The sequence below is a fragment of the Pundamilia nyererei genome, unplaced genomic scaffold (genome assembly GCF_000239375.1).
Source record: "Pundamilia nyererei isolate P.nyererei 1_Seehausen unplaced genomic scaffold, PunNye1.0 scaffold00038, whole genome shotgun sequence".
In the NCBI taxonomy this organism is placed as follows: Eukaryota; Metazoa; Chordata; class Actinopteri; order Cichliformes; family Cichlidae; genus Pundamilia; species Pundamilia nyererei.
The window spans coordinates 3,738,121-3,755,302 of NW_005187439.1; the positions used below are offsets into that span (position 1 = coordinate 3,738,121).

General features: G+C 40.0%; 1 protein-coding gene across 1 annotated transcript in view; it reads right to left on the minus strand.

Annotated features, from left to right (window-relative positions):
• Nucleotides 1-17,182, minus strand: part of snx2 (sorting nexin 2) — a 41,688-nt gene that overhangs the window by 22,480 nt on the left and 2,026 nt on the right. The window contains exons 2-12 of the mRNA XM_005730666.1: nucleotides 14,442-14,541; nucleotides 14,003-14,163; nucleotides 12,187-12,253; nucleotides 11,472-11,515; nucleotides 10,983-11,124; nucleotides 9,840-9,918; nucleotides 6,883-6,958; nucleotides 3,760-3,873; nucleotides 2,962-3,055; nucleotides 2,526-2,731; nucleotides 1,956-2,099 (exon numbers count right to left, since the gene is read on the minus strand). Coding sequence (XP_005730723.1) covers nucleotides 1,956-2,099; nucleotides 2,526-2,731; nucleotides 2,962-3,055; nucleotides 3,760-3,873; nucleotides 6,883-6,958; nucleotides 9,840-9,918; nucleotides 10,983-11,124; nucleotides 11,472-11,515; nucleotides 12,187-12,253; nucleotides 14,003-14,163; nucleotides 14,442-14,541 — 1,227 coding nt within the window. The remainder of the gene's footprint in view (nucleotides 1-1,955; nucleotides 2,100-2,525; nucleotides 2,732-2,961; nucleotides 3,056-3,759; nucleotides 3,874-6,882; nucleotides 6,959-9,839; nucleotides 9,919-10,982; nucleotides 11,125-11,471; nucleotides 11,516-12,186; nucleotides 12,254-14,002; nucleotides 14,164-14,441; nucleotides 14,542-17,182) is intronic.

Below are 17,182 nucleotides of genomic sequence, written 5' to 3' on the forward strand. Positions count from 1 at the left end.
CCCAGTATGATTCACTTTGTGTTGACTGTTCACGACAGCTGTTGTTTTTAATGGATGGCAGTAAAGTAGAGACCCATTAAGCTCCACAGTCAACTTCCTTCCTTATCATCATCTTTCAGAAATGTTTCTTCCACATCACTAATGCTGCAAGCACGGGCACAGAAAAATACACAAATTACCAAAAACTAATAGAAACTTAAAAAAAACCCCAAAAACAACATTTACCGTTTAAAAAAAAAAAAAAAAAAAAAAGAAGGACATCCCTGATTTTAAGTTCTCTTTAAATGAAGCGCTGGGATTGGATAAAACAGATTTACCTAAAATCCAGCAGAGCGCAGTCAACATTTAACATGATGTGTGCAGCGGTGGTTGAGCAGCAGCGGTTCAGCAGCAGCAGCGTGCTGTAAAACTCTTTTTCTGGACTTTAGAAAAAGCTCGTGTGTGTTTTCTGTTGGCTGTTGTCAAAGCGTGAACCAAAACCCGACTCCTGACAGGCGGCAAAACTCTCGTCGGCTCCAAATAAATGTTGGTTGTAACTCTACTGTGATCTGTCCTCGTCTGCAGCTTCTGACAGCCTCCCCCACCTCACCCAAAAAACTCCCCCCTTTCTCCACCCAAAACCCCACATCTGACAGCTGCTCGGCTCTAATGCGCAGACCCCCCCCCCGACCGTCTCTGTTTGTGTGTGTGTGTGAGCTGAATCCTGACAGACAGCTCGGAGGATGAATTTGTGTGGTGACAGCTTCAACAGACGCTCTAATAAAGTACTTTTCTGTTCTCTTCTGCTCTTGTTTGTCGTACCGAGTTCAAGTGAAGTCTGTGGACGAAAAGAACAAAATATTTTCACATGAATGAACCGTGAAGGTGCATTTATTCGACCTGACCGGGCATCCCATCAGAAACAAAACCACAGAGAGAGGAGAGTCGCTCCTGAACAACACCATATGTTTTTATCATACTCGGAAGGGTTTCAGAGTAAAAACCCAACCTTAGAAAGTAATTAGACGGGAATTTGGTCCAGGTGGAATAAAGATGGCAATTTGAGATCAGAGAAGAAAAAAAAGCGAGCAATATAAATAAAATTTTAAAAAATTATGTGTGTCGTGTTTTCATTTTGGAAACTAGACGGAATTATCAGAGGGTGACGCATCAGAGGCCTTGACTGACAGCGAGGATGTTAAAACGACGCTCCTGTGCAGGCAGCCCACCAACTACAGAAAATAGAGCTAACAGCATCATGAAAGCTATCAGTCTTATAGCTTCAGGACCAGGTGTATTAACTTTTGGGAGAAGCTGGCTAATGATAAGGTGGTGCCAGGTAAGACAGAGGAATTTGGAAATCAAGCATTTCCTCTGAAATTTGGCTTCAAGTGAGTGCTGCGTCTGAACCAAAAGCAGCAAGACCAACAGCTGGACGGCGATTAAGCGTTTGGAAAAGTGACAGAAAAAAAAAAGTGAACAAAACGGGTTGATTTAAAAGAAATAAAAAAGCCACATAAATTGCATAAATTGTAAGATTCCCCAAAACACAGTCTGCAACAGGTGGATGGTGCTTCTTTAACCCCCCAAACACAATGAAATGTCTTACTTTTTTAATATTATAACCAAATTCAGATTATTTGCTGAAAGTTCTAATATGTAAAGTAGAGTTGTGACACTAATGCACAAATTGTTGGGCTGTAAAAAGTGCCTTTGTGTGGCAAAACAAAGATGTCAGATGACACGGTGTGGGTGTGCTTTCAAACTCTGAATTCCCATTTGTGATGGGCAAAAAGTCTGAAAATCATTGCATCAAAAAAACAAAAAACAAAAAACAAAAGCAACAGTTTTGATGACCAGATGAGCAAAAATATCAAAAATGGGATGATCCCATGTGTTCTAATGGGATATTTTGTCATTTCTATCATAGTAAATGTTATTTTTGGTGATGATGTTTCACGAAACGACCGTCTTACCTCTTTGATCTCGTCTTTGGCCTGCTGCAGTTTGTCTGGTTTGTTGGTGAACTGCAGTTTGGCTTCAGCTTCCCGTTTCTTCTGCAGCAACATCTGACTGTCCTGCCACTTCTGCCACGTCTTCATACGGTGATCAAACACACCCTGAGCAAACACACACACACACACACACACATATTGTAATTTCTGTTCTTAAAACCATCAAAAATGAACAAAAGCTCTCAAAAGAACATGAAGAAACAACTTCTGTGACCAACAAGTCTGTAATGTGAATTAGTCTAAAACCCATTTGTACCACAAGATGGCGCAGTGATGTAACCTTTATGCAGCCATTAAGAACAGATTCTTATTTGTAACGATGAAAAAATGAAAATCTTATTGAAGAAAATAAGCTAAAAAACAAACAAACAAAAATGTCACTTTCTATCGTTTTATCCTCTATTTATCAGACATACAGTCTTGAGCTACATCTGGTCGCACAGATGTAGTTCTACGCTTCTTAGCTCCAGCACGTCCTGATTAACCTCTCATTCGTTTGTAGTGGGAACCTTCAGCAGTCGTGAGTGGTACCTTCACGGCGGTGAGCAGGCGGACGTAGTCACCCAGCAGCTCGGAGAAAAGGTAGAAGTCAGCGTTGGCCTGGTCCTGGTGCAGCTGATCGATCTTCTCCTCCACCTCAGCCAGCTGGGACAGAGCCCGAGACAGAGCTGTGTGGTCCTCGCTGTTCCCCAACATGGCCGCCGACTTGGCAAACTGCGCCGTGTTCACGGATAGCTCTGGAGGGGAGCGAGAGGAGGACTTTAAGAGTCAGCCACTTTACAGGGGAAGAGTTCGGACATTTTCTCAGAACTTTTATTTTTAACTGCTATGTTAAAAACTTTCAGGTGTTTTCTTGTTTTCTTTTGTTGGGCTTGATACAGTTTTCAGCCTCTGTCTACATACGGAAAACAAAGAAGACAGTGTCAAAGAGAAGAAACACATCTGTTTTGGTAAACACTAAGCGTACCTTTCCTGTGACAGACCAGAGACTCCACGCTGGTGTGAAGTTTCCTCAACTGAACGTCCAGATTCTCAAAATGCTGCTGCTTCTCCTCAAACCACTGACACAAACACAGACACACCCAGCCATTAAAACAGTCTTCATTTATCCAGTGTTCCCATCTGATTTTCATTCCTTACTGTTATCTTTCCTACTTTATTTCCCTTTTCTTGTCACTTTCACCTCTGCCTCCATTTCCAATTCTTTGCTCATCCAGCTGTTTCTTTCCCTCCTTATTTAATTTTCCTGCTTTGCTTTACATTCATTCTTTCCTTCCCCCAGCTCCGCCCCACTTCCAGATTTCTTTTGCGTTTCCTTACTTTATTTTTCCCAATCTTCTGTCTTTTTGTCCTTCCTGTCCCTCCTTAAGTTACTGGCTCACTACCATCTGTTTATACTTCCTTCTTTCTCCCTCCTCCATCTTTTCCCTATTCATTTCTACCCACACCTTATATTTTAAAATGCATTTCTTTTATTATCACTTCCCATTCTGGTCTTCCTTATTTTCTTGTTTCCATCCCATCTTCCCTCCTTCTCATTTCACCCTTCTTAATCTTTTTTCATTCCTCATTTTCAGTAGTACCTCTCCACACTCTTTATTAGTCCTTATTCCCCCAGTCGAGTTTCTTCTTTCCTTCCTTCATTATCTTTTTCCTCTCTTTTCTGTCTTCCTTATATTCTCCCATCTTTCTGTACATCCTTCAGTCTCTCTATTCATCCCTCCTCCTTTCCTCCTTCGCCCCTTCCTCTCTATTCGTCACTCACAGCATCGGACTCGTTCATCTTGATGGTCATCTTGTTGACTGCATCTGCCGCCTTGTTGACCATTCGCAGAAGTCCGGCGCTGCTCAGAGCCTGAGTGCTTACAGCCCGCGGCAACTACACAACAAACAAACAAACAAGCTCAGGTTCTCATTACCTTTATATTTATTTGGTTCATTTCTTCATACATTTCAGCTTATTCCTGCTTTCCGTTCGTCTCATCCTTACTGCATGTGTTGCGTTTAATAGCCGTCTCTTTGATTTTGATTGTTTCCACCTTCCTGATCACTTTGTTCCTTGAGTTTTTTCCCCTGCTACTTTTCAATTCCTATTGTTTCTCGTTCCGGTTCCGTCTCCAAACATCTGTGGTCTTTTCTCCTTTCCTCTCTGATTGTCTTGTCTACCACATTTTAGCTACAAACAGGTTTAATGCAGCTTCTTTATGTGCTGATCGTCTTTTACGGCTACAAAAACCATCACAGAATCCTTTGCATCAGAATGAAAAAGCTGGGACACCCATTTGAAAACAGCCTCATTTTTCTTCATTCTGGAAAAGTTTACTTTTTCCAGACATACAGGGTTTTCCTGTGACGGTTTACTCCCCCCCACTCCAATCTCATTTTGCAGGAGCGGCAGCAGCCGGAGGACGGCGGCGTCCCCGGGGCCCTCAGTTAAGGGGGGGACGAGGGTAAATGAGTTGAGGTGGGAGGTGAAAATAGCTTTCAATTGCAGCTCGGTGCCATTCACCCCCTCCCTCCACCTCTCCCTCCTCTGGTTGTGTTTCATTAAGCGGGCCAGACGGACCGACACGCTCGGTCAAGCGTCCGAGCAATTCACCTGTTAAATCTGTGACACAAAGCCATTTATTCTGGACCCAACGACTGCAGCTGTATCACAACACAATCCCACCAACAGTCAGGTGGGTAGCAGGGGAGGAGAGGAGGGAACGGGGCGGGGGTAGGATAGTTTGAATCCGATGTTGCCGAGGATTTAGTCGGAGTGGACAATAAAACAAGGAAACAGAAAACGCCGCAGGCTGTTAAGCCCCGAGGCAGTTTTTGGAAAGCTCTGTTCACAGCAGCGGCTCTGGGCTTTGACCTGGTCGGGACATTTTGCCACTGGTTGGGAAAAAGAAGTGAAGAGATTGGAAAAGTGAGGACCTGTTTTTTGCCTTTTTTTAAAGGGTTTTATTTGTTTTTTGCTCTGTTAGGGCAATCTACCTTCAGGTATGATTAAAGAAAGATGACATTTACATAGATGCCATTAGTTCTCACAGGCTGAATCAAAATAGTACCCTGATCTTTCAACTATGGTCATCCTGTAGCTCTGTTTCTAGCAGGCCTATGGACATTCAGATAAACAACCTTTATGGGGAACTTGTTAGGCAAATTGTGGTGGCTCAATAACAAGGCGGCCCACCATGATCGGTCGAAACAGTGCAGATGGCCCAGTTAAATATGCAAAAAATATATCAATTATAACAAATGAAACTATATAAATAATACCATATGCATCCAAATTATGCACGTTTTAATTTGTTTGATTATTGATGCTGAAAGAGTTTTTCAAATCAGATTGGTACAGCAGTTGTTGGGTTAGGACATCTTAGTTTCCCTGCAGTGTAAAATTAGATAGTCTCTTATGGATGTGAGGCTCATTAGCAGTTGTTGCTGGTACTACTGTAGACACAACAGCAGTCCAGACAGATATAACATGTCAGCTAATTTGACACATTTAGCTGAATCTATTTCTAGTTTATTTATTTCATTGTTCCTGTTGGTTCATCTTTATCAACCACTTCTTATACACTTAACTCTGTTCTACGAGGTGTATGAGCACACAGCAGTTGTGTTAAGAGATTTTAGTGGATAATCCAGTGTCAGTGAAGAAAAAAAAAAAAAGAACAAATAGGCAGCTGTCATTGCCTGTATAACTTGCACTGTTTTTAATGTCCTGCAGGGGGCGATGCCCAGATTCTAACAGTGAAATCATTCAGCTCATTCCTCTAATCGTCACTTGAGACTGGATTCAAAAGCAACTGAGAAGCTTCACAGTCTGGCACATCTTTTTGGTTTTAGTCTTTATAAAGCTGTGGCTGCTCCCTTTTACTTCATTTGTGACAGCTTTAAAAGGTATATGGTTTTTCTCGCTTTTACTTATGCCTTTAAATTTTATTAAGGCCTGTTTGAATATCAAATCTGTATCAACTGCGTAGCTAGCAATCCACTAGACTGCAGCCAATGAGAGTGAACTGGACCTCTGTACAGTGTTTGTGCTGTTGGTGGATTTTGTTGAGTGAAAGTATTCTATTATGTACTTGGCACTAATTAGCAGACATCTGTGTCTGTGTAATGCACCTGCACAGTGCATGGAAACAACTTGGTAAGTGTGAGATAACCTTGAATTAAAATCAAGACTTCAAAACGAGACTTCATTAACGAGTTAGTGACATCACGGTGGCTAAAACCATCTTTTCTATACAGTCTATGTTTACTATTCTGCAGTCTCCAGCTTTAGTGTGATGCATCATAGAAATCCTTAAGCGCTGGATATCGATACTCAGCTCCAGCTACTCATAGAGTTTGCTGCACTAAAGGTTTTCTCTCAATTAAGGTTTAGTGTGGAAGTGCTCGCCGTTTTTAATGCATGAAATACCATCTCTTGTTTGTCTGGAAAATAAATGGACAAACACTTGTGTGGGGAAATAAATTGATTTTTCAGCTCACCTGATTCAAAAGTTTCACCGCAAACAAACTGCATGTTATAACTGAACGTGCTGCTCAGAGTTTTAACTCAGTTTTTAGCGTTAAAGTAAAAATTAAACTCCAGAAATAGAACAGAGAGGTCTGACTCCAGGTTTGCAGGTTGTGTTGATTTTCTGCAGTGGAGCGTTGAAGCAGTTTCTAAATAATGATGCAGACTGGTGCCCACCGCTACATTCAAAAGACACTGGGCTGCAGGAAGTGCTGCTGTTAAAACTACATCAGTTCAGTAGGGAAAAGTGGAAGCGCAGGGATGTGATGATAATGAACAAGTTTGCTGAGGTTTGTCGGAAGTCCTGCCTGCACTGACTGACGCTGATGAGTCCAACATCTCCAAGCAAAAGGTGTAATTTTTCTTATTTACCTCCGAGCTCTCCAGGAATTGCAGAACGTCAGGATCCTTCAGCAGGATGGGATGCTTCACCGTTCTCATCAAATATCTGAAAACAAGAAGAAATATGAATCAGAAGATAAACTTTTCTTTTTATGAAGTTTAGTTTCCGGTGCCATCCCAGATGACATTGAGTAATCAGCTTCTTCTTTGACACGACTGGCTGGTATTTAAACTCATTATTTTGCAATTCTCAGCTCTGTTTTTATACGTGACATTCAAGGAGCTCTAATTAAAGAAAAGCACTGCCTTATGCAATGAATCCAAAACAGACCACTGGAGTTTTACACATTTTCTGATCTGACCACTGCTGTGAAATACTTATATTTGATGATGCTCCTGATATTACAACTCTAAATCATGGGCAGCTTATAGGTCAAGAACTGGCAGGATCATCAAGCTTGCAACGTTTGCATTTCAGTCTGGATTTTGGAATATTGTCTTAAAATTTATATTATAAGTCGGGGTTGTCACAGTATCAGACTTTTACTACAAATCACCATTCCTAAAAAGGTAACAAGTTAAAAAGAAAAGCATCAAACTGCAGGGAGTCAATCAGACCAGTGACAAACTCATGTCAGGGAACAGTGGTGCATGTTTAGGGAGAAAGCAGGCGAGAGAGGAAGAGCAACAGCAGCAAGAAAAGGCAAGAAAATTTTAAATTAAGAATGAACACCTCAGCAGTCTCCAGAGCTTTATTCAACAATGTCACAGTACACCAACTCACTGAGTGGGTTTGTTCTGGGAAATGAATCTTCCCTGTTGTGTGAGAGAAGCTGCAGCCGCCAGAGAGAAATAAATGATTTTAGTAATTATGGCTCTTCTTTAGTCATCTTTAAAGTGTGGCTGCAAACTTAAAGTCAGTTAAACTTAAGAGATATCAATCTGCCCCTCATTTGTTGCAAATGATAGTGACAACGGGTGTGCCGGAGAGGCAACAAGAAAGGTGGTGGGCACAGACTCTTAACCCTCCTGACAGGATTTTCTCTACTTTTGCTTTTTGCTAGTGTCCTTGTCATTACTGGTAGCTTGAGACGGGCTTCTCATGTAGACCATCTTTTCATCTATTTGTTACACTTCTCGACTCTCTTATTAACTGATGCCATTTTCACTCATGCAATACTGAATTTTTCTAGAAATCACACCTGACCTTGAGAAATGTCTGATCCAATAATGCTAAACAGGCTTTACTTTTTCGGCACCACAGTACAAAGTCCATGTCATGTCCAACTGAGCCCATGTGAGACTAGCAAAGGTAACTGCCTGAGAACGCAGTGAGCTCTAGACGGGCAGCAGCCCTCACAGGGTGCTAATCTTTGGGCTCTGAAAGCAACACGAGTGCATGATTTAATGAGCTAAATTTATTCCACAAAGAGAGGTATTTAACATTTTCAGCACATCGACGATGGCTTCTATTCTGCCATCGGACTGTTTAATCCTCCAAAAGTTTACATTTCTATATTCTGGAGACACCCCTCCACCTTCTCCCAGTTTCTGCCTAGATGTCAAGTCAATTCATTGTTGGTTTGGTGTTTGCACAGCATTTGCTTTTGGAGGGGGAAAAAGTGTTTTTCAAACAACGTATACTTGTTTTTAACTTTACAAAATTCTATTAATGTGATCTTATTAACTGTGTGTGTGTGTGTGCGTCCATCAGGGTGGAGTTCTGAGCAGCAGCTCTGAGCTCCATCAGCTGTCACTGGCTGACCTTCCTGTCAATCAAACAGCATCAGTAAATGGCAGCAGAATGTCAGCCCCGCCCCACCCGTCCTCCCTCCACCTTACTGCTCAGCATTCAACATAACACACACAAACACAGACACAAACACAAAGATGGAGGTTTTGATAATGATGCACCTAATATTTGTGGTTTAACCATCATTTATTTACAGTCTGAAAACACTAACAGCTGCATTCAGTTTAGCAGCTTAAGGTTCAGGCAAATTAAAAGTCTCCTGTGAAAAAGGCCTGAATTCCACGTTTGATACAACAGCTCTTCAGTTCTATTTTTTTTACATTTCCAAGTCATTTCTTTATATTTGTAATCCCCTGTTTAAGGTAGCTCTGTTTCTCTCACATTTTTAGACTTTTGAAACACCACACAGATTATAATTAAATACCTATTTCATCATCATTCTGGGTGAACAATGACAGAAAAACTGTGCAGCTGTACATAACAATAACTCTGATATAAATAAAAATTTAGCACATCTACCACAAATACAAAATATCCAGAAAGAGACTAAAAGCATCCACAAAAAAGTTGCAAATGTATTGAATTAACTTGATATTTCTGATACAGTCCTGATCAAATGTTTAAGACCACTTGAATAATGGAAAAAAGTCATATTTTGCACAGTTGGGTTGTAACAAGATTCCAAGTAGAGCTCCAACATGCAACAAGAAGAAATGGGAGTGTGACAAAACTTTTTTTGAGCATGCAATTTATTGAAAATAACCCTTAAACTGAAACAGGCTGATCAAAGGTTTAGGACTGCATATCTTTAAGAGGCCAAATCTATGCAAAAATGTGGATTCATTGTCAGCTAGTCACACTGCATGACGTTCTGAAAAAAAGTCAGGTCAGGTTGTTTAATAATTTAATCTATATTTATCCTCAAATATTCTTGACTTTCTAACACATTAAAAAACACAAAAGAAGGAAAACAAACAGCGTTTAGCAGCTGATGTGCATTTTTAGACCTCCATTAATGTTTGAGAGCATCAGAGATAATTGATCTAAAACCGCTCCCAACGTTACACCATCACCGCATGATAATGATACAATGCAAATGTGGGCTGTGATGACTCATATTTCCCAGTAATCTGATTTCTATAGATAATAAACCAGAAAATGCTCGCTAGCAGGTCACTCATCACACACAAACACTCATTTTTCACGTTAAATGTCTGAGGACAATCTTTCATACCTCTCGAGTGCCGACCTTCTCTTCTCTACAAACTCGTTGGATGACTGGTCCTCCTTCCCCACCTTCACCTTTGTCATCCCTGCAAAGAGGAGAAGCTCATTAACATAACTGAATAACAAACAGGTTAAGGACGGGACATTTACATGAACACATCCATGCATATGTTGTCAGTTTTCTCACAGCCTCCTCATGCTTGTAGTCTTTTCCTCTCCGACATTAATATTGTCTTTCAGTGTATTAATTAAAAATTAAAACCACGTAAGTGAATATTTTGCATTAATACATGAAATTTTCTGTAAACATTATACATATTAAACTTTATATATTAATAACATTATGACAATAAATTACTATTTATTTAAAGTGATATCTTTATATATTAATAGCAGTGTTATGGACCACATGCTCTTTCATGTGCTCATTAAACAGATCTACTGTCCTTTGCTAAATTAAATGGTTGGCTAGCTAGATGTATTTATGTTAATATTTTTAATACAGATAATCATGCTCCAGGGAGCACAGACACATTTGTGTGTCTAGTGGTTCAGGGTGCAGTTCACAGGGCATTCCTTGACAGTTAATTTGGGGCTTTATCTCAGTGCAGTTTAACTCTGGGCAGCCCACATTATCTGGATACAAACCCTCTGACAGGTGTGACAGAAAAGCATTGTTAAGTATAGACACTTTGGACAGCATCATAATTGTAAATTGCCAAAATAGATTTGAAATGAACCAATCCAGACGCGGTTAAAGAGCAGACCTTCAACTTGAAGTCACGGGGTTGGAATCTCAGACATTCGTATACATAGACAGTTCTGTATTTTCAGGGGTTCAAGGTAAATTCAATAAATCATAGATTGGTTTCTTTTCACATAATAAGTTAAAATTGTTACACTTTTCAAACATTTGTGGACTTCACTGTAAATGGTTGGTGAGGAGGACCCAAATGCTCTGTTCTTAGTGAGGCTGAGGGATGAGTATCATGTCCCAGTGTTGTGACTAATGACTGATTTGCTTCATCTGTGCAGGTCTTAGATTGCAGTTAAAATGAAATTAATGAAGAGATTTTTTTATTTTTTTTGCAGATACTGAAATCTACCCAGGAGTCGAGCAGGTGCAGCATGTCGCGCTGCATTTACTCACCTACGATGCTTTTCTCCGGTGCAGGGGGGACGATGTAGCCTATGTGCAGGTACTTGGAGGCCAGTTTACTGTGCAGACCCAGAAAGTCACTGAAACGCCTTTTTACAGCAAACTCATTTCGCTTAAACAAGGACATGGAGGTCTGAAGGAGCGACATAAAAGGAAAGACAGAGAACGATAAATTATGAGTAGAAGAAAACAACATCTGAAATATAAGTTTGGCAGGCCTCTAAAGCTTTCAGCCATCGCTGCTTTTAGGAAGAGTTAATTTAATGAATACTTTTTGTAAAAATATAACTAAAAAATTTGATTTTTTGATTAGTAAAATGTTTTTCTCCCAGCTAAAGATAACTGAACATTAAAGCAATGTTTAAAAAGAGAATGATAAGTCCCCTTGCTATACCACCTTTATGTTAGAAATATAAAATTACAAAAATAAATGTTAAACAAAAATCAACATTATATGAATATGTTGTATAAAAGTCTCACCTTGGTCGTCACTTTGTAGGCCATATATGCATTCATCCCATCACCTGGAACACACACAGAAAGCTGATTCACACTAAAATAATTACTCTAATTACTCAATTGCATCACTAGTATTTACACAAACCAGTGAAACACACACACACACACACACACACACACATATTCTGTCACTCTTAAAGAAGTAATTATACACCAAGACAAATATCTGACTGATGTAACAGGAATACACTGATCAGATGCCAGACTAGTTAAACTGGTTTCATGTGTTTCCTTGCGGTGATAGACAAGCATCAGCAATTTACTGTTTAATGTTCCTTGTTTGACCTTTATATTTATTTAAAGGGACTGTGCCTGTTGAATAACTAATGACAGAGTTTGTTCAGGGATCTAGCAGGGCTGCAAAGCTCCAGTGCTAATGCTTAGTGTAATAATTTCCTGCATGATGACCAAGATTGTGATTAAGCAGACTGTTGGTGTCTCCTCTGCATTTTTCTTCATCTCTCAATTTGTGGTGGAAGCTGATGAAAACAGAAGAAGCTGATGTGAAACGGACGAGAGGAAATGCAGAGTAACAGGGGCTGATGGGAAATGTAGGCTTAGTGAGTGAGAGAACCGTCTCGTAATGCTGCCACTAAAATCAGTTGCATTTCTGGCTCTGGGAAGCATCTCGGAGGTCTTTGCGTGGATATGTCATGATGTGAAGCCATGTACTCACCAACTTTCTCTGGGTCAGACACCGATATGTGAATGTCAAAAGAATCTCCGCCCTCCTCTTCTTCAATCTACAGAAAATAGGAGCAAAACGTTTCCCAATTTTATTCCTCCAGGGAAATTGTGTTAGTGTCTGACATCAGCACAACAGCAAGATGAATATTTAATGAAGACAACAGGGAAAAAAATGCACTTTGTATATTTAGCAACTGATGTCCTTTAGCTACTAACCGATAATATTACAATAGAAATGCGAATCAAATCGAAAGTTATAAAGTGTAATCTGAGACTTTTTCAAAACAACATTTCTGATTTATTTATTTTTTAGACTCCACTCAACACTCAGAAGTATATGTGTGAACAATTCCCCATTCAGCAGGGATTTCTTTACTTTCTGCCAAATACTTTTTCTAAATAAATGCATGTTTTCTTTAAGAAAGGATGAAAAAAAGTACTACACCTTCCAAAACAGAAGGAATGCAAGCTGACCAATAAATGTAAGTTTTGAAACAATGATTCCAATTTTCATTTTTAGCACCTTTCATGCAAAGTAACCCAAGTGGTTTACAGATAAAGAAAATAACAATACAATAAAACATTAAAATCCTCACCATTCAAACTTCTAATACTGCTCAAAATGCAACTAAAATACAACAAGGAGGCCCTTCCACACTTCAGTGCCATTAAATTCAAGAGTAAGGCAGTATAATCAAAGAGGCATTGTTGGTACATAAACTGAAAGGCAAGTGCTGACAAAGGAAGCTCCTACTTCATTGAAGGCTTTATAAGCGAGTAATTGGAGTTCGAAGTATAGCAGCATTTTGAATTAACGCCAACCGTCAGCATTCTTAAGGTGTCAAGTACAAAGTGAGCTGCAGTAACCTAAGTCACTTGTAAAAGTATGCGTCAGCATTTCAGCAACACTGGAGTTAAAAATTGTCTCATGTTTCGAAGTCATTTTTGTCACCGTATTAAAATGTCTAATAAAATTCAGGTCAGAGTCTAAAAGTGTTACCAGATCTGGACCTTGTGCCTTCAGACAGAGCAGCTGCTTCAGTCTCTGTCTTTCTGGTATTTTAATTCCACATGTAAGACCTCTCTTTATGTTTACGTATGCAAGCAGCAGAAATATCTGACAATATTATACGTAATAATGTTGCTGAACACATACAATGAAAAGAGAAAAGGCCGAGAATACTTCCTTGAGGAACACCATATTCAGTGTCACATTAACCTGCGAAACTAGTCAGGCGCTACACCACATATCACAATATTTATATGGATTCCTCCAGCACTTATAGTCATCTTGATATGCCAAAAAGATGCAATTTAAATTTGTCAAAGTAAAATAATTTAAATCTGTGCTAAACCTCTGACAGTCTACCAACCCACTGAGAGTATACCTGCCTCTTGCCATAAAACAGTTATTAAATCTGGTAGTTATTACACACAATTTGGAAATCCTTTGTTGAGATAAGAAAGAAACATTCAAGAAGTTAAACGACCAGTGGGCCTTTATAATTTGATGATAAAAAATGTATTAAAATGAGCCTTTCAGAAAATGCATTTGCTCTAGAACAAATAAACAAATTTATAAGAAGAAGAAAATAGAATATAAATATGTTACAATAATAGAAGAAGAATAATAGAATAAAAGATGTTTTTGTTCTTTTAAGTCTCAAACTCATGAGACTGAAATTAATCTAAATTAAAATAAAATGTAGGAACCAAATTTGTGCCAATTTGAAAATACACAAATACACAAGCACTTTAGAGGAACTGCTATCAGAGTATTAAAAGCCAGTTTTGAGTGCCGTTACCTCATCGAATGAGGAGTGTGTGAACATGTCGTCGTGGGTGTGGCCAATGCGAGGGGTGATGACGGACGTGGGAGGGGTGATGGGGGTGATGGCGGGCGATGGGCCATCGGACAGCAGAACGTCTCTCTCTGGACTGTCCAACGAAACCTCCTCTGTCGCTTCTATAACACCACATAGACACAACAGGAAGTCACTGAGACTCTGTGTGATACTTCCAATGACTCATCTGTTTTGACTCTAATGGAACCATAATTTACTAAATGAATATCATTCTGTATTCAGCAAGACGGGAATCCAGCTCATCAAAAGCTCATCGGGAACAACTTTATTGAGGTCACAGACGGTGAACAGTGAGGTCCTTTTTGCATAGATTTCTGTCCTTCTCTTTGTAGTCACTGGAGTTTAATTTTAATGTGAAAGTGAGTTTGTGGATTCCTACCTGCAAACAGATCCTCTGGATCGTCATCAAAGAGCGAGTCTTGCTTGGGTCCATTTGAGTTGGTGCTGATGTCCTCAGCAGCTAAACTGGCTGGTTGGGACTGCACATTAACACAGATGCAAAAAAGTGTGAGATCTTGTGCAACAAGGAACAAAGGAGCTTTGACCTGATGATAAATTATATCATGTACTAATTCTGTGCACAATGACATCTTATTGTGCAGAGATTTGAATTATTTACCATTTCATGCCTTGCTTCCTTTCATCACCTATTGATTTTGGTAGACTGAGAATCTATCATTGATATTTCAGTTAAATAAATACTTTATTAATATCCAAGTCTGGAGAGCTTTCTGTATTGCAAAGACTTTAATAAAAATAAAAAATAAAGTAGTTTAAAATGTCTCGAAGTAGCATAACAAAACTGTTTTGTCTGTTTTCTTCTAAATCCCCGCTTCTACAATCAGACTTCATATTAACTCATAAGAACCCAGGGTCACACGTGTGTCATCGCCTCTTCACACATGGAGGAAAGTTCCTGTTAAAGTTCCAACTTTGACTGTCCCGAAGTTTTCCTGACAATAAAAATGGGTCTGGGCTCTAATGGGTTAATATGTATCTGTTAAAAGGTGACTAATGCAGGCACAGCAGAAATTTCAACAGCCTACATCTGTGTAGCAGAAACCACTGAATTCCTCTTAAAACTGAAGCTGGAGTTTGCACTTTACTCCACGTTGTTTCACTTCCAGCAAACTTCTGAACTCCACAGAGCCTGAGTGTCATTTTCACGTCACAGCAGACTGACTCAAATTTAAGTTCTTTCCTGCCAGCGCGGAAGAAAAGTGGAAGGAGAGCAGCTGCCACATCTGCACAGAAGCTGTGCAGACTCAACATATTCTACAGAAGAAGCAAGGCAAAGAAAAAAAAAAGAGAAAAAAGAAAGGTTCCAGCAGTGTGTGTGTCATCCATCCTGCTGAACCACAGGACTTCCTGCCTGGGCCAGCTGCTCCACAAACACTGAAGGTAAAACTGATCGATCAGCAGCACCAACAAAGGCTGAACAGGCTGCCTCCTCCAGAGAAACAAGAGACTTCAAAGATTAGAAATGACTCATGCCTCACTACAGACATCACAAGGACTTCAGAGAAATGGGCTACACCATCACTGAATCTGATATCTTGGATTCTGCAAATACTGAGTACTGATTTGATAGCAGTGTCAAATTAATAAGCTCTATTCCTCACAGTGATGAACTGACTGGCGGTCATTTCTTTATGTGGTCATCATTGTTCTACTCAAGAACCATTTACCTGCACGCAACCAGAGCGTGCTCAAATGTGATTGTTCAGACAAGAAGAAGACACCAACAATCCTGACTACAGACTCTACATATTCATATGCAGTCTTCTGACACTTCCGTTGCTTTTTCAGGGAAGAAGAAAGTGATTCTCAGTGACCTAAACACACTCCTTCCCAGCATAAACTGTCAACTGCACAGTTGACAGTTTATGAATCACTTGTGTAGAGTGTGTCGCAACTTTATTGCTTTAGGAGTGGAGATTATTTTATGTGCAGGTTTCCAAGTTTAACGCCTGATCTCTAACACGCTGATGACATGACTAGAGAAAAGGTTCTGATTAATTAGGTTTAATTGATTCACTGTTGCCTCACAGCAAGAAGATCCAGAGTTCGACTCCCCCTCGAAGGTCTACCTCGCCTCTCAGCCCGTGGTAGCTGGGATAGGCTCCAGGCCCCCCACAAAGTTGGATTGGTAGTTTAATCAAATGCCAATGTGGGCGACAACATCGAGCTGTCTCTGTGAGGGCCGTTCTGATTGGCTGGTTATTAGGGTGGCAGATGGAGCTTTCTCTGGTCAGTGTGGTGGTAAAATACTGAATGAACCACACCTGTACAAACAGAACTCAGCTGGACTCCCAGAAAGAGAGAAAAGGGAAGAACGAACGAAGGAGAGTTTTTAGCTGAGAGGACAGAAAGAGTTGAGTGTGGAGGCAGGAGGAGGAAATGAGTGATGATAACGAGGAGCTTCCTCCCTCCTTACTCAGCAAGCAAAGAGGGGTCAGAGGAAACACCGCACGCACACAAACACAGCAGAGCAGCTGCTTCCATTCAACAACTAGTGTTTCAAACTTGCACAGTTCCAACAAAACTGTGAGGCTTTAAACAAACTTTGAGGAAAATCACAGGAAACTGATGGATAATTCATGAAAACAAAACTAACCGCTGATCTGGACCCTGAATCAAAATCAAATGTGAAACTTACAAAAAATATGACTCAAATGTAATCGTTAAAGGGCCTCAATTTACTAGAAACTACAAGAAAACAGAACAGCAAAACCTGCAGCACAAAAACATGAAAATTATTGTTTCAATCAACATCTTTCTAAAACTAAAACCAAGTGTGACCAGGGGTGGGTTTTCTGAAGAACTGTCAGACTGGATCGCAGTCGTTTAAAGAAGGGGGAAATGATAATAGGAGGAAATACATAGTGGATTATGATCAGAAACACACAAGAGAGAATATGATTCACATTCCTGCAAACCAAAAACAAAAGCGGGAAAGAGGAGGAGTTAAAACGTTAGTGGTCACTCTGTCAGTTTACTAGTCCTTCTGAAGAAACATGTGGGCCATGAAACTGTACCCAGGCTGCTAAGATGGGAAGCGCAGAAGTGCATCACACACACACACACACACACACACACACACACACACACACACACACG